This window comes from Pongo abelii, chromosome 23 (genome assembly GCF_028885655.2).
Source record: "Pongo abelii isolate AG06213 chromosome 23, NHGRI_mPonAbe1-v2.0_pri, whole genome shotgun sequence".
Lineage (NCBI taxonomy): Eukaryota > Metazoa > Chordata > Mammalia > Primates > Hominidae > Pongo > Pongo abelii.
The window spans coordinates 26788605-26805292 of NC_085929.1; the positions used below are offsets into that span (position 1 = coordinate 26788605).

General features: G+C 56.9%; 3 protein-coding genes across 5 annotated transcripts; 1 reads left to right on the forward strand and 2 right to left on the reverse strand.

Annotated features, from left to right (window-relative positions):
* Positions 1–46: 46 nt before the first annotated feature.
* Positions 47–2075, reverse strand: SDF2L1 (stromal cell derived factor 2 like 1). The gene is made up of 3 exons (XM_024239675.3): positions 1818–2075; positions 1284–1480; positions 47–449 (listed from the first exon to the last, which is right to left on the reverse strand). The coding sequence occupies exons 1-3, from the start codon at positions 2002–2004 to the stop codon at positions 168–170; spliced, it is 666 nt and encodes a 221-aa protein (XP_024095443.1). The 5' UTR covers positions 2005–2075; the 3' UTR covers positions 47–167.
* Positions 2076–7014: 4939 nt separating this feature from the next.
* Positions 7015–12239, reverse strand: CCDC116 (coiled-coil domain containing 116). 2 transcript variants are annotated; one of them, XM_002830883.4, is made up of 5 exons: positions 11548–12239; positions 11122–11255; positions 9799–10353; positions 9085–9684; positions 7015–7910 (listed from the first exon to the last, which is right to left on the reverse strand). In XM_002830883.4, exons 2-5 carry the CDS (start codon positions 11191–11193, stop codon positions 7200–7202), a joined length of 1938 nt encoding a protein of 645 aa, XP_002830929.3. In that variant the 5' UTR covers positions 11194–11255; positions 11548–12239; the 3' UTR covers positions 7015–7199. The 2 variants fall into 2 exon arrangements, with proteins under 2 accessions (XP_002830929.3, XP_054399058.2); XM_054543083.2 differs by having other exon boundaries at positions 11122–11395; positions 11548–11657.
* Positions 12240–13694: 1455 nt separating this feature from the next.
* On the forward strand, positions 13695–16295 carry YDJC (YdjC chitooligosaccharide deacetylase homolog). 2 transcript variants are annotated; one of them, XM_002830881.5, is made up of 5 exons: positions 13695–14534; positions 14624–14783; positions 14978–15077; positions 15198–15375; positions 15597–16295. In XM_002830881.5, the coding sequence occupies exons 1-5, from the start codon at positions 14371–14373 to the stop codon at positions 15964–15966; spliced, it is 972 nt and encodes a 323-aa protein (XP_002830927.3). In that variant the 5' UTR covers positions 13695–14370; the 3' UTR covers positions 15967–16295. The 2 variants fall into 2 exon arrangements, with proteins under 2 accessions (XP_002830927.3, XP_054399059.1); XM_054543084.1 differs by lacking the exon at positions 15198–15375.
* Positions 16296–16688: the final 393 nt, after the last annotated feature.

Here is a 16688-nt window from a genome sequence, read left to right on the forward strand (position 1 = left end):
GCTGGCACCTCCTGGTCATCCTCAGGCTCACAGTGAAACACAATCATAGACCAACATTCTTTAATCACAAAGGCACTTGAGGACCCCTACAAACCCAAAGTCTCCGCCAAGAGTGGCCCTGCAGATGCCCCACCTGCCACCCTCCAACCACCCATCCATCCACACACTCAGAGTTCGTCGTGACCTGCAGAGGGCTCCACACTAGGCTTGATGAAGATGCCTTCCATGGCCTTCCACGTATTGTGCGTGTTGGCACTGGGCATGCCATGGACCTCATGCTGCCCACGGATCGGGCTTCCATACTGCTCACCCGTGACTGACAGGAACACAGAGGTGCCCACGTGCTGGAAGCGCACAGCAGCCTCACGCTCCCAGTGCTGTCCAGAGCAGCGCACTGTCCATAGGTCCAGGTCGTCACCCTCGCCGTCTTCCCCAAAGGCACTCACCTCCTATAGGTGCAGAGGATGAGAAGACAGTGGTCACACAGAAGGCGGCATTCGCACCTAGTACACTGAGCCTAGGGTTCTTCCTTCCCCTTTCCGGAGCCTCAGCTCCCACAGCCGCAAAAGGTGACACCATGACCCGCCCCTGCAACCTCTAGCACTTCCTCCCCAGCATGGGCTCTTCAGACACATGCACACACCATTGCATCTGTCTGTGCAGAGACCACTGGTCCCCACGGAGCTAAGGCCTCCTCCTCCATATTTTCCCAGTCCTAACCCCTCTGACCTACCTTCAGCCTAAAATTCAGCCCCTCAGGCTAACAGTCAAGCTGTCTATCTATCTCAAACATTTTCTTCCACCAGCTCCCCAAGGGCACCCACTGTTCCATTCCAATCCCCTGAATTCCAATGACCTCCATGCATTGGCACAATCTCTTCTGCTGGACTGGGAAGTCTCTCTTTCCCCTTTGTGGCTTGGAGGACTCCTAATCATCCTTTCAGATCTAGCCTGAGTTCCTCCTCCCCTGTGGAGTTTCCTATTCCCCACCCTCAAGGCTGTGTAGATTCCCCTCCTGGGTCCCACTTGCCACCAGAGGAAGAGCTATCCAGGCGTATCTCTCCGGATCTCTCTCCCGTCGTTCTCCCTGCCGGGCCGGGAGCACCTGGGGGCAGGATCCTGGCGGAGTTACTCTGTGTCCCCCGAGGGGGCGCTCAGTAACCATCTCTGAAGTGAAATTTCCATTTCACGAAGAAGCTGAGGCTCGGATTGGAACCCAGGGCTCTGTCTCTGGCCCCTCACACAGGCCAGGAGTCTCTCTGGGGGCTCCGGGAGGGGCTCACCTGGTTGTTGGACAGCGGCGACGGGAAGTGGTGCGTGTGCAGGTTCTTGCCCGTAAGCACATGCGTGAGCCGCACCGCCTGCCCGCAGCGCACCGGGGACCCGCGCGGGCACCCGCCCTCCGAGCCGCCGCGGATCCGCCAGTAGCTATTGGCGTCGTCCGACGCCTCTACGCCGGTCACCGATTGCTGGCCGCTGCCTGAGGAGTGACACCCCACACACCCAGGGTCTCCGTCAATCGCGGAACCCCGGACCCTCGCCCTGGGACCATAACATGTCCCGGGGACCCCAAGGGCTCACCCCCAGCCCCCGCCTGACACCCCCTCTGTCTTTGGGCTCGCAGTTCCCCGACGACCGTCCCCGCCCTCAATATCCTCGACACCCTCAAAGCCTTGGCCCCTCGATCCCCCAACGACTCAAGAGCCCCCGCCGCCCGGCTTCCAGACGGCCCACAGACCCCCGTGACCACCCTGTCTCCACACTCCCAACCCCGAGCCCCCGTTCCCCGCGCTCTCCCAGTCGCTGGCCCCACGCACCAGATCCGTATTTGATGTCGTGCGAGTGCAGCCGCACGCGGTGGTGCGTATTGAGCAGCTTCAGCACCGACCCGCAGGTCACGAGCCCCGCACCGGTCTTGGCGGCACCACCGCCCGGCACTAACAGCGCCAGCAGCAGCCCCAACAGCACCGGCCGGGCAGCCCCGCCGCGGCCCGCGCTCCACATCGCCCCGGCCCGGCTCCTGCCCCTCGGGCCCTGGGGCCGCTTCCGTTCCCGCCGCGGCCCAATCCGGTTCTGACAGCGCCCGCTCGCGGCAGCCAATAGTCGGCCCGCGCGGCACTCCGCTTGCACTGCCACTGGGTCAGCGCGGGGAGGGCCCGCCCCCGGCCCGCCCCCGGCTCTCGAGAGCCGTAGCTGGGCGGGGACTGGAGACACGAGGAGGGTTTTGATTGGTCCACGCTTCCGAGGACTTACCAATGAGTGCCCAGGGAAGGGTGGCTGAGTCTCCGAGCGGCGGAGAGTGAGCGTGAGCAGTTGGTGAAGACGCGGATCCCCGCAGCCGCTGAGTCCCTGGACACCGGCTCAGGATCCTTAGGACCCTGCAGGCACGTTTTCACGACGCCCCTTGATCCTGGACTCCTGGGCACTGAGTAATGAGTCTCTCCCCTCAGAACCTGGACCCGCAGCTGCAGGGTCTTGAGGTTGTTGGATCGCTAGATTTTATGGTCACAAAGTAGATCCCAGAGTCACTGAATCGTCTGGTCCTTCAGTCCCTGGACCCCTGGATTAATGAAGCCCTCAGTCATTCGGCCCTAGGCCGTCTCTGATACTGGGTCACCACAGTCCCTAGACCCTGGGGTTTCTGAATTCCCCTGGCCGCTTATACATTTGACTCCTTTCGTGGCTAAATCTCGTGGTCACTGGGTCATCGGGCAGGAGAGGGCAGCAGGGAGCTGTGGCGTTGAGAATAATGGCAGCTTCTCACCAGAAAGTCCCAAAACTGTCTTAGGAAATCAGAGTCCAAGGAGACCAAGGGGCTGTGGGAACCAAGGCTGGGCGACTGTGTCCCAGGTCTCCTGGCCATGAGTAGGTCTCCTTCTTGCCGCCTTCTCAGAGTGTTGTCAGCTCAACCTTCAAGGGAGGAAAACTTACACCACTATTTATTTATTCATTCATGGGACATTGTTACAGCAGCTTCACTCCAGATCCTGTGGGGTCACAGAGGAAATAGCTCTGGGCTCAAGAGTCTGACTAGGGTGTGGTTGAAGCACAGGCAAAGCAGAGAGAAAAGTTCATATTTAATTAAATCATCCAGAATTTAGCGTTCAGAAAATCCAGAGTAAAGCCATTTTCATTACAGCAACATGTTATTTTGGGGGTTTCCTGTTTAATATTGTTTTTATTTTGAGTTACATGTAGTATAAGACACCTTGATCTTTTCAGCATTTAGGTGTCCAAACAGTTAAAGGTCAGTCTGCCCTGGATTTGGTAGTCCCTGCACTTGAGGGGTCTCCAGTCTAGGGTGGAAGAGCTGAAGTACTATCTGAGAGGCGATGGATATATACTCTTGGACATGTCAGCCATCATCTCAAAATCAGCACATCCAAAGCAGAATTCCTGGTCTCCGCCCTCAAACTACCCCTCCCCCAGGCTTATGAGTCTCAGTAAATGGCACCTCCATTCAGCAGATGCTCAGGCCCAAAACTTGGGATTCTTCTTTCATTCGTCTCTTTACCTTGCTCCTCACATCTCATTCAACAATTTTTTTTTTTCTTTAAGACGGAGTTTTGCTCTTGTTACCCAGGCTGGAGTGCAATGGCGTGATCTCGGCTCACTGCAACCTCCACCTCCTGAGTTCAAGTGATTCTCCTGCCTCAGCCTCCTGAGTATCTGGGATTACAAGGCATGCATCATCACGTCCGGCTACTTTTTTTTGTATATTTAGTAGAGACAGGGTTTTGCCATGTTGACCAGGCTGGTCTCAAACTTCTGACCTCAGGTGATCCACCTGCCTCAGCCTCCCAAAGTGCTGGGATTACAGGCATGAGCCACCGCACCCAGCCTTTTTTTTTTTTTTAAACTTTTGAGTCTCCACGTGTGCATCATTTAAGAAGTCTTTTTTTTTTTTTTTGAGGCAGAGTCTTACTCTATCGCCCAGGCTGGAGTGCGGTGGCACGATCTCGGCTCACTGCTGCAACCTCTGCCTCCCGGGTTCAGGCAATTCTCCTGCGTCAGCCCCCTGAGTAGCTGGGATTACAGGCATGTACCACCACACCCAGCTAATTTTTGTATTTTTAGTAGAGACAGGTTTTCACCATGTTGGCCTGGCTAATTTGTGTACTTTTAGTTGAGACGGGGTTTCACCATGTTGGCCTGGCTGGTCTTGAACTCCTGACCTCAGGTGATCTACCCGCCTTGGCCTTCCAAAGTGTTAAGATTACAGGTATAGGCCGGGCCCGGTGGCTCACACCTGTAATCCCAGCACTTTGGGAGGCCAAGGCAGGCGGATCACCTGAGGTCAGGAGTTCAAGACCAGCCAGGCCAACATGGTGAAACCCCGTCTCTACTAAAAATGCAAAAATTAGCCAGACATGGTCTCATGTGCCTGTAATCCCAGCTGCTCGGAAGGCGGAGGTGGGAGAATCGCTTGAACCCAGGAGGCAGAGGTTGCAGTGAGCCAAGATCGCACCACTGTCCTCCATCCTGGGCAATAAAGTAAGACTTCTTCTCAAAAGAAAAGTGGTAAAAGCATAGATCAAAAGATCATGCCAGTTCCCTGCTAGAACCTGCCAGCCATTTCCCAGTTGCATTTAGGACCATAGGAGGCTGAGAACACAGCAGGCAATCTTCCTGACAAGCAAGATAGGATTCTAAGTAGGCTGAGATACCAGACCCAGAGTGGGGGAAGCCAACGTAGCACTCCCTTGACTCTCACGGGCAGCCTCGTCGCCTCTCTTTGCTGTTCCCTTCTCCGGCCTCCTGCTGCAGACCACCTTCCCCTGCTCACCCTATGGGCAGCTCCTCAGGGCTGATTATGGCATCTCCAGTGCCCTCCACCTACCAACCATAATTTGTCTTAAGATTCAGGTTCTCAAGAGATAATCTGATTGGCTCAACAAGGGCTGCTCAAGGTACAACCGGCTGTGGAGAGGAGGAAGGGTGGTAGCTAGTCTCCAAATATGACCACTAACAATTCCTCCCATTCCCATAAGCCAAAGAAAAGACATGGAGTCCATTTCCCCTTTCCTTGATCTGAGTAGGTAGCGCAACTTGTTTTTTGTTTGTTTTGTTTTGTTTTGTTTTTTTTGAGACGGAGTCTCGCTCTGTCGCCCAGGCTGGAGTACAGTGGCGCGATCTCGGCTCACTGCAAGCTCCGCCTCCCGGATTCACACCATTCTCCTGCCTCAGCCTCCCGAGTAGCTGGGACTACAGGCGCCCGCCACCGAGCCCGGCTAATTTTTTGTATTTTTAGTAGAGACGGGGTTTCACCTTGGTCTCGATCTCCTGACCTTGTGATCCGCCCGCCTCGGCCTCCCAAAGTGCTGGGATTACAGGCGTGAGCCACCGCGCCCCACTACGCAACTTGTTTTGACTAATCGAATGCCGAAGAAGTGCTGTTTGGGGACTTCTGAGCACCAGCCATAAGAACGCTGGCAGGTCTGGCTTTATCCTTCTAGGAAGCTAGACAATGCACCTTGCTGTAATGAAGTGCCAGATTACTGCGTGGTAAGAGGCCACATAGAGAAGGACCCTGGAATGCTCCAGCCTCAGTTCAATGAGCAGCTGAAAGCAGTCACATGAGCAACTCCAATGTACACCACTACTCCACTGAGCCTGTTAAACTCCAGTGTTGGGCGGGGCACGGTGGCTCATGCCGTTAATCCCAGTGCTTTGGCAGGCCAAGGTGGGCGGATCGCTTGAGCCCAGGAGTTCGAGACCAGCCTGGCCAATACAGTGAAACCCCGTCTCTATTAAAAATCCAAAATTGGCCAGGCGCAGTGGCTCACACCTGTAATCCCAGCACTTTGGGAGGCCGAGGCAGATGGATCACGAGGTCAGGAGATCAAGACCACCCTGGCTAACACGGTGAAACCTCGTCTCTACTAAAAATACAAAAAAATTAGCCAGGCGTGGTGGCGGGTGCCTGTAGTCCCAGCTACTCAGGAGGCTGAGGCAGGAGAATGGCATGAACCCAGGAGGCGGAGCTTGCAGTGAGCAGAGATCACGCCACTGCACTCCAGCCTGGGTGACAGGGCAAGACACCGTCTCCAAAAAAAAAAAAAAAAAAAATTTAGCCCGGCAGGTGGCGCACGCCTGTAGTCCCAGCTACTCAAGAGGCTGAGGCAGGAGAACCCCTTGAACCCGGGAGGTAGAGGTTGTGGTGAGCCGGGATTGCCCCAAGGCACTCCAGCCTGGGCAACAGAGTGAGACTCCATCTCAAAAAATAAAAATAAAAATAAAAGCCGGGTGTGGTAGTTCATGCGTGTAATCCCAGCACTATGGGAGGCTGAAGCGGGCAGATCAACTGAGGTCAGGAGTTCGAGACCAGCCTGTCCAACATAGTGAAACGCCATCTCTACTAAAAATACAAAAAAAATTAGTGGCCAGGCATGGTGGTTCATGCCTGTAATCCCTGCACTTTGGGATACAGAGGTTGGCGGATCACTTGAGGTCAGGAATTCAAGACCACCCTGGCTAACATGGTGAAACCCCATCTCTACTAAAAATACAAAAATTAACTGGGCATGGTGGTGGGTGCCTGTAGTCCCAGCAACTCAGGAGGCTGAGGAGGCAGAATTGTCTGAAGCCAGGAAGTGGAGGTTGCAGCGAGCTGAGATCACGCCACTGCACTTCAGCCTGGGAGACAGAGCAAGACTTTTTTTTTTTTCTTTTTTTTTTTTTAGACACAGTCTCACTCTGTCACCCAGGCTAGAGTGCAGTGATGCAATCTTGGCTCACTGCAACCTCTGCTTCCCCGGGTTAAAGCAATTCTCCTGCTTCAACCTCCCAAGTAGCTGGGATTACAGGCACCTGCCACCACACCTGGCTAATTTTTGTATTTAGTAGAGACAGGGTTTCACCATATTGGCCAGGCTGGTCTCCAACTCTTGGCCTCAAGTGATCTGCCCACACCAGCCTCTCAAAGTGTTGGGATTACAGGCATGAGCCCAGCCAAGACTTCATCTTAAATACAAATAAACAAATAAGTAAATAAATAAAATGGCGGCTAAAATCTCAGGACAGCAAACCTGTGTCCCAGCAACACAGGCTTTATTTCTATTTCTTTCACTGGCTCCCTTGAGAGTCTCAGCACAGTTCCTTGTGGGCATTCAGCCTGTGGTGACTCCTGCTCATGGCAGGGGCTGGTGTGATGGGTAGCAACTCTGACAGAGCAGAGAATCGAGTGGCTAGTGGGGACTTCATGGTGGGTCACCGTGGCCCACATCCACAGAGTGGCTGACCGAGGCCTCCTCTCCAGGCTCTGGGAGGCTCTGGACTCCATCCTCATCCTTGTCCTCATCCTGGTCCTCATCCTTGAACTCATCCTCATCTTCATCTTCAACCTCGGCTTTATCACGGCCCTCATTGTCCATGTCCTTGGACTTGGGGGGACTGGAACCCATGCTGGTGCGGGCAGACACTGAGAGCTTGGGCTCCAAAGGGCTGAGCTGCAGGCTGGCTGGCAAGTTGGTGTAGAGGGAGCGGCAGGGCTCTGTGGCCTGGTCCTGGGCAGTGTGGGTGGCCGGTTCCTGCTGCACAGAGGGTATCTCTGTGCTGCGGTGGGAGGTGCTGAGCCGGGAGGCCTGCCGGGCCATTTTGGCCTCCTCCAGTTTACGCAGCAGGCAGCTCCGGTGGGTCTCCGAGGACAGGTGGATGCGGGAGCCTTTCACCTTCTTTAAGCCCAGGGAAAGGTCCCTGAGCACGTGGGTGACGGGGAAGGAGAAGAAGCCCAGCTGCTTACTGAGGTCCTTTTCGAACTCGTACTTGCGGATGACCAAGGAGGCTGCCTGCTGGGTCAGGAAGTCGGCGAGCTCCTCATAAAGGCGGTTGGAGAAGTGAGACATGCTGGACTTCGACGAGATGGAGGGCAGCGGCTTCTTCTTCATGAACCTGCTGCTGCTGCGGGGGCTCTGCATAGCAGCCGGGGAGGGAAAGGGACACATGTCACACCTGCCAGCCCCATCCCTCTGTGACACCCCTTCCAGCCACTGTGCCCTCCTCAGAGCCCTGCCAGCCCTGCCCATCACAAACATGAATGGGTACACTTAGTGTGACAAACACACTTGCCACACGAAGGGTACAGCCTTACCACATCTGCTATGCTGTCGCACTCAACTGCCTACTCTCATGCTCACCTCACCATCACACCTCCTACAACTTGTTAGGCCTGGGGCAGGGGCAGGGACCTGTCACAGGGTAAGGCTAATCTGAGCCTTGACAACTGGGTTTGGGCAGCCTCCTGCCCAGGCCTGTGCCCAGAGAGACACCTGCAGGGGCCTTGATGGCTGAGGAAAGGGTCGAGGGACCATGCTGGAGACCCACCAGTGTGAGGCCACCTACGTCTTGTAGACATTCTCCCTGGGCAACTTCCCCTCGGCAAAGTCCAGAGACTGGAGAGTCCTGCTCGAGGCAGCTGGATTCAAGGGAGCTAGACCTAGGAGGCAAGGCCCCAGCCAGGCTAGGGCTGCTGTCCACAAGGGACGGGACCTTCCACCCCCATGTAGGAGCGTCTCTAGATTCACATACAAACATTAGAAAAAATACCCAGCATAAAAAATAGCCTTTATTTATCTGTGACAACACCTGGTAGTAGCTAGGCCAGGATTCATGGGCCGCCATCAGCATGACCCCTGCCCAGAAGGTTTCCACAGTGCAGAGCAAGAGACCTTGACCTTGAGCACCTGTCAGTGACAGTGGCTGCTAGGAGTGGTGGGTCAAGGAGCCCTTCTCCTGCAAACTCATGCCCGGTCCTACTTTCGAGGAGGTCACCTCTGGACACAGTGAGGCGGGAGATGAAGAGGCAACTGGGGAGAGCTCACAGAGAAGGTAGCAGGAAGAGCGGGGGGACGGGGAGGGGGAGGCAAGTGGAGGTGTGACAGGGCCCCTGAGGTGGCCCTGGCTGCAGTCCACCTCCACCACAATCCCGGGCGCGGGCAGGGTGAGGTACAGGCCCTGCCAGGGCTGGGCCTTCTGGCTGGAGCTCAGGGAAACAGGTGTGTTTTGTAATTTGGGATCTGAGTCAGGTGCCTCCTCTCTGGAGTGGAGTGAGGGGCTGGGGACATTGGGCTTCTCCGTGGGTGTCACCTTGAGTTTGAATCTGGTGGCCACCTGGGCACTAGACATGGAGGGGGAGCCTCCTCTGTCCTTGCGTTTTCTCTGAAGCATCTTGGGGCTGGAGACTGTGGGGCGGGGGGAAGCTTGGGGCTGCCCGCCATTGGTGGGTGTAGCCGGCTCAGAGCCCAGAGGCGGCAGATTGCCATCAACCTGCAGCTCTGAGGTGGGCTCCAAGCTGGTGGGGAACAGAGGACGGCCGTTGCGGCAGCGGGCGCCACGGAGCTTATCCACAGCCTGGCTGACCACGCTTTGCAGGGCGGGGAAGAGGCGGTGGTCAGCCAGAAAGTTCAGCGTGCGATGGGGCTCACGGAGCGGACAGTAGCCAGGCAGGTCGAGGGACTCCAGCTGGCTCAGTAATGACTTGATCTCCTTATTGAACTCTCGCTTGCGGAAAATTGGCTCCTGTTCTCCAGGCCTGGGCTCTGATGCTTCAGGCACGCCAGAGCTTGAGCCCAGCAGCCCTGAGAACCAGGACAAGGGCTGCTCCTGGGTCCACTGAAAGCTGGTCTGACTACCCAGCGAATCCCACAGCAAGGAGTCCCTCTGGGAGCAGGACTGACTGAGGCCTTTCTGCAGAAAGAGGGTGACTCTGTGAAGTGTTCAGGAGCAGCCAAGCCAGGGCTGACCCTGGCCCTGGGCTCTCCGTGGGAGTCCACCCCACCCAGCCATGGCCCCGGCTCTCACCCCTTTCCTCTCCAGCTGTAGCAGCCGCTTGAGGTTCTTCTCCAGCAGGAGTTTGTCCCTCACAGGTGGCAATGAGCCTAAGCCTTGGGCACCTAGGTCACTGTCCCGGCTGTGGGAGCCCAGATAGCCGGCCATGAGGCTGCTATGGCAGTTGGACATGGAGCTGGAGCTGGATGGGTAGTTGTTGGGGTGTCCAGTGCAGAGGGTCGGCTGTACACGGTGCCGGTGTACGGTGCTGAGGCTGGGCCGGGCATGTGCCCGCCGTCCACCACTTGGCACCTCCACTGGGTCCTGCACCTCCACAAGCGGCACCCCAGCCTCCGTCTTCATGGCAGCCATGCGCTCAGTCGCCTTCTCCACCACTGTCTCCAGGCTGTCCAGGACCTGGCTCTCAGTTAGGAAATCCAGAAAGTGGCCAAAGGGCTGAGGGTGCCTCTTGTTTCGGCGTTGGCCCTGGAGCGCTGAGCTGCCACATGTGGATGGTAGGTGTGGCACACGGCCCGGCTTGCAGGCTGGCCCCATTTCTGGGACCAGTGGCTTCTTGGGCAGCTGCACCTGAGCAGACAGGTATGTCACAGGGGGCAGGGGTGCCCTACAGGTGAAGGGTTCCCTGGGGTGACACTAGGACCTGGGTGGGAGTGAGTAGTGGAAGGAGCTGCATTTTGGAGTCTGGAAGCCCTGGGTTTGGACCCTGGCTCTGCCACCTACAGCCTGATGACAGTGTGCAAGATGGCCCCTCTTGAGGTCCAATGTCCTCATCTGCAAAGTGGAGGTCTATTCAGGGTCGCCCGGAAGCTTTCCTAACACCTACATTTCACACACACAAGTCCTGGCTAAGGAGTCTGCAAGCCTGCTTCTGCCCTGACACGTGGCAGGATGAGCAGTCATGAACCTCTCGGAGTCTCCCTCCACCTCCTCATCTGTCCATGCAGCAGGCCATCCCTGTCTCCATGGCAGGACTGCAAACAACATCTGAGGTCTTGAGTGCAGACAACACCTGAGGTCTTGAGCCCTGTGCTACCCGGGCCTGTTTCTCCAACTTGAGCCATAGGCACCTAGTCAACTCCATGCTCCCACTGTAGGGTCCCAGTCCACCCAAGCAACTTCTGGGTCGCTGGAAGTCAGGAGGAAACAAGGAATGAAATTGAGTGTGACAGGGGCAAGCAGTGGGTGTCATAGGAGAAGTCAAGGCAATAAAGACTTCACTAAGAGGCCCAGAGAAGTCCATAGACAATGAGAAATGGGGGCTGTGGTCTTGGGTGCCAGGGTTGGTGGGGAACATGTTGTGGCCTCAAGGGTCGGGGCCCTGCTGGGCACACTTACCCGTGCACTGCACATGGAGTGGCTGGCCTCGTCGTCGGCCAGGTAACCCGAGTGGTGGCGGCACCTGGCCATGTGGTCACCTGGCAGGTGACCGGGCCTGCTGCCCACCTCTCTCTTCAGCTGCACATTCCTCTCTGCGTGGGGTGGGGAGACAACCTGAGGGTCTCCAATAGGTCCATGCATCTGTGGCCCTGGAGTCTGCGGGTCCCTCGCTCCCCGCACCCCGCCTCCTTCATGCATCCAGCCCTTCCTCTGCTCCACGGCCCCCATGCGTCTGCAGGCAGGCAGTTTCCAGAGTCATCGGGGTGGAATCGCTGAAGACAATCCTGTCTCCGATCATCTTTGGATCTGCGTGTGCTCGACCCTCCCTCCTCCCAAACCCTGGGCAACCTGGCTTTCGCCCCAGCCCAGAATCAACAGACTCACCAGAAACACCGCCTTGCTCCGCACAGGCCAGTACAGTCTGCGCCCTCACTGGAGCGGCTGCACAGTGCGAGGAAGTCGGCTGGCGGCCTCCACTTGCTTATTTGCATACCACATCCTCATTGGTTCTTACCGAGGAGCTCGTCCACTTCCCTCTCCGACACAATGGTTGGGGGCGGGGCCCACATTGGCCCCACCTCCAATCCTCTGGGCTCTGCCCTCCCACACTCGCCTCGCCTGGGAGCCGCAGGCTGAGGATGCTGGTGCCCACGCTCCCCGCTGCCGGGAGGACCCCCCACCCACCACCGAAGCTGGGGCTAGGCTCTTTGATCTGCTCCTGCCCCGAGGGGAGCCTAAAAGCCAAAGCCACGTCTTCCACCGGTGGCACAAGCACCTTCCTCGTGTCCTCCTTTGTCGCTGCGCAGCCCTGGGCCTCCTGCTCCTGTTCGTTTCCAGGGGCCTCCGCCCCTCCCGCGGTGTGCACAGCCCCAGGTTCTGCCTTGAGACCTCTCCCCTCTGCAGTGGAAAGAGTGCTGGCTCTAAGTCACAGACCTGGCTTCAGTTCCTGGCTCTGCTCTTTCCTGCCAATGTGACTCAACCTCTCTTAGCATTAGTCCCACACTGTAAATGGGCTTGAGCGTTCTTCGAATATGGGAGTATAGGATTCAATAAAATCTCCCTACAACACACCCAGTACCCCAGTGGAGCCTTGTGTATTCTTTAATTAATTAATTTATTTATTTGGAGACGGAGTCTCCCTCAGTCGCCCAGGCTGGAGTGCAGTGGCGCGATCTCGGCTCACTGCAAGCTCCGCCTCCCGTGTTCACGCCATTCTCCTGCCTCAGCCTCCCGAGTAGCTGGGATTACAGGCGCCCGCCACCACGCCCGGCTAATTTTTTTGTAGTTTTAGTAGAGACAAGGTTTCACCGTGTTAGCCAGGATGGTCTCGATTTCCTGACCTTGTGATCCGCCTGCCCTTGGCCTCCCAAAGTGCTGGGATTACAGGCCTGAGCCACCTCGCCCGGCGGAGCCTTGTATATTCTTACCTCCTCTCCCTCCCTCCTTTTCCCCTTTGCTCAGTAATACCCCTCCATGGTGCCACTTCTTCCAAAAAGCTTTTACTGTGAATTCTGCCGCGTCCTACGCAATTCACAGTAAACCCCATTCCAGACTCTACCATACCATGTTGCTACTTATTTTTCTATCAGATGGTGCTTCTTTGGGGCCAGAACTGAGGCAAGTCACCCTTAATCTCTAATACTTTCAGTGTCTGGCACCAAGTAGGTGCTCAATAAATGTCAGTCTCCTCCTTCCCATCTGCAGACCCTCGGGACCTCTGACCTTTCCAAGATCAGCTTCCAGTGGAGAATGGTGGTTGGTTGAGGTCTGACAATTCACCGGTCACTATAAACACAACAGTCCTTATGCCAAGAGCATGGTTGAAGGACTCTATGAGGCTTTCAATCCTCACATGCCTCACGAAATATTGTTCCTCTCAAGTTCTGCTCTGTCCTCTCAGCTCTGGCTACCCACTAGGTCAGGGACAGAGAGGACGTAGCAGGCCTGGGTGCTGGCCCCGAGCTGTGAGGTTCAGTCTTAGCTCCACTACTCCTGGCAGGACCACACTTTCGCTCTCTGAACCCCAGTTTCTTCATCTGTGAAACAGGAATGACATTACCAATTTCACAGCCGGAACACAAACACCACACTTTCCATGGGAAAAATCAAGACTGCCACATTGCAGTGGAAACTGTGGCTGCCAACCAATGACTATTTATACAGTCATGGGTAAGGAAAGCTTTTCTGGACCAAAGAGAAAACAGTGAAGTTATGAATGTAAAAGCTGTAGCCTGGCAGAGAGCTCAAGATGGAAACAGGAGATAATGTTTTCTCAAATGAAGCCTTAGTGTATATGCTTTCTTTCATTTTCTTAGTGTCTAGAGCGCAAGAAAAAAAAAATCAACAAATCAAGAAAATGCCTGCTTTTAGAAAAATCTGCAAAAGATCAATAGGCAATTTGAAAAAGAATAAAAATAGCTAATAATATGAAAATTTTCGTTCGCACTGCTATCTAAGAAACTACTAGAATGTGATAACATTGATGTAATCATCTTTATGTTCTCAAAACAACACACAAAAAAGTTGGGTTGGGAAGAAAGCGAGTTGGGTGTGTTTATTTGCTTAGAGAAAACACTGGAAGGATACAACCCAGAAAGTTTACAATGGCAATCTCTGGGAAGGGCAGGAGAGTCTTTTTTTTGTTTGGTTGTTTGTTTTTTGAGACGCAGTCTCGCTCTATCGCCCAGGCTAGAGTGCAGTGGTGCGATCTCGGCTCACCACAACCTTCGCCTCCCGGGTTCAAGCCATGCTCCTGCCTCAGCCTCCCGAGTAGCTGGGATTACAGGCGCGTGCCACCACTCCCGGCTAATTTTTGTATTTTTAGTAGAGACGGGGTTTCCCCATGTTGGCCAGGCTGGTCCTGAACTCCTGACCTCGTGATCCACCCGCCTCGGCCTCCCAAAGTGTTGGGATTACAGGCGTGAGCCACTGCGCCCAGCTTCCTTTTGGTATTTTACATATTAAATATCACTTTTGCAGTCAAGGAAAGTTCCGCGTTGCAACGAATCCATCACTGGTCTGGTTAGCGCGGGAGCCGTTGCCGGGTCCTTGCAGGGGCACGCCGGATCGCTAGGTGGCGAGAACAAAGGCGAAGTGCAGCCGCACCTGGGAGTGTGCGTCGGGGCGGGGCCTGTGCAGCGTCCGGGGGCGGGGCCTGTGCTGTCCGGCCCACTCCCCCGGGAGCGCGAGCGGTGGACCCAGGCGGCCATGTCCCGCCCTCGCATGCGCCTGGTGGTCACCGCGGACGACTTTGGTTACTGCCCGCGACGCGATGAGGGTATCGTGGAGGCCTTTCTGGCCGGGGCCGTGACCAGCGTGTCCCTGCTGGTCAACGGTGCGGCCACGGAGAGCGCGGCGGAGTTGGCCCGCAGGTGAGGGGAAGGCCCCTAGCAGGGCGGCGATCGGCTTGGGGCGCGCGGCTCCGCGGCCGCTAGTGCTCCAGCTCGCGCTCCGCCCTCAGGCACAGCATCCCCACGGGCCTCCACGCCAACCTGTCCGAGGGCCGCCCCGTGGGTCCGGCCCGCCGTGGCGCCTCGTCGCTGCTCGGCCCGGAAGGCTTCTTCCTTGGCAAGATGGGATTCCGGGAGGCAGTGGCGGCCGGAGACGTGGATTTGCCTCAGGTGCGGAGCCGCAGCTACAGGAGGATGCTCGCGAGGACCCCCAGAGCTCCGCCCGGAGGGTACTGTGAGGGCGTTAGGAGCTGGCGGTGGATGACTTCCTCATTCAAACACTGGAGCCGCCACACGGAAGCACGAGGAGGGTATCTTCGGCAGCTACTCTCGGTCGCTCAAGGTGTCTCTCGCTCGCCCTCTAGGTGCGGGAGGAGCTCGAGGCCCAACTAAGCTGCTTCCGGGAGCTGCTGGGCAGGGCCCCCACGCACGTGGACGGGCACCAGCACGTGCACGTGCTCCCAGGTGCGTGGTTAGTGATCCCAGTTTGGAGGGCGTTACTCCCAGGCGGGGCTGGGGGAGTAGGGGAAGTTCGATGCCCCCAGGTGAAGGGACGTGCTCCTCCCTGACCCGCTCCGCCCGCAGGCGTGTGCCAGGTGTTCGCCGAGGCGCTGCAGGCCTATGGGGTGCGCTTTACGCGACTGCCGCTGGAGCGCGGTGTGGGTGGCTGCACTTGGCTGGAGGCCCCCGCGCGCGCCTTCGCCTGCGCCGTGGAGCGCGACGCCCGGGCCGCCGTGGGCCCCTTCTCCCGCCACGGCCTGCGGTGAGGCTCCCTGCCCCGTCTCCTACCATAGCTGCCTCAGTCCCTCCGCACTGGCTGTTCACCTGGCTAGCTGTGTCCGTTTCTCAACCCGATAGCGAGTCTGGCGTCGACCGCTGCCGCCACCCCAGTTACCCCCTCCCACCCCGCCGTCCCTTCCCTAGCCTACCTAGCCTTGGCCATGGCCCGGCCTGGTCCCACCGCTGATGTCCCGCCCCCCGCAGGTGGACAGACGCCTTCGTGGGCCTGAGCACTTGCGGCCGGCACATGTCCGCTCACCGCGTGTCCGGGGCCCTGGCGCGGGTCCTGGAAGGTACCCTAGCGGGCCACACCCTGACAGCCGAGCTGATGGCGCACCCCGGCTACCCCAGTGTGCCTCCCACCGGCGGCTGCGGTGAAGGCCCCGACGCTTTCTCTTGCTCTTGGGAGCGGCTGCATGAGCTGCGCGTCCTCACCGCGCCCACGCTGCGGGCCCAGCTTGCCCAGGATGGCGTGCAGCTTTGCGCCCTCGACGACCTAGACTCCAAGAGGCCAGGGGAGGAGGTCCCCTGTGAGGCCACTCTGGAAGCCTTCCTGGAACCCTCCCTACTCTGACCCCCTACAGACAACCAAGCACTAATCCCCTTAGTACCAAGAAAGGGGAGCCAGGATTTAGTCCCGGCCCAGCCCACAGCCGGGCCCTGGAGCACGATCTGTTGACTTCCCTGGGTAGGACACTGCCACCTCTGGGCCCAGGTCCTCATGGCTCCAAATGGCATCTAGAGTTTGAGCAGCCTTCTTGGCTGTAGGCAGGCCCAGCCTGTGGCAGCGGGCTAGGGCCCGCAGAGCATTTGGTGCCCCTCCATGTTGCAGTGCAAACATCTTCACCACTGGGGCAGTGGGGAGAGATGGCTATATTAATAAAATAACGTGTGTCTTTCAAACTTGGGTGGTTTATCAGCTGTGCCCAGGAGACCCTCACAGAAACAAGCACGGACAAAGAGCAGCTCCCTCTTGGCTCAAACCACTCCAGGAAATGACCCATTCTCCGTTCTGGTTTTGTTCATGCTGCGGTTTTCTTTATTCCTTTTTAGGGTAGGAGTGGGAGATTGTCCTCACCAGGCTGCTTTTGAAGAGGCATAATACTATAATCTCAGTATTGATTTAAGAAGTCACCTGTAGGCTGAGTGTGGTGGCTCACACCTGTAATCCCAGCACTTTGGGAGGCCGAGGCGGGCGGATCACCTGAGGTCGGGAGTGTGAGACCAGTCTGACCAACATGGAGAAACCCCATCTCTACTAAAAATACAAAATTAGCTGGGCATTGGTGGTGCATG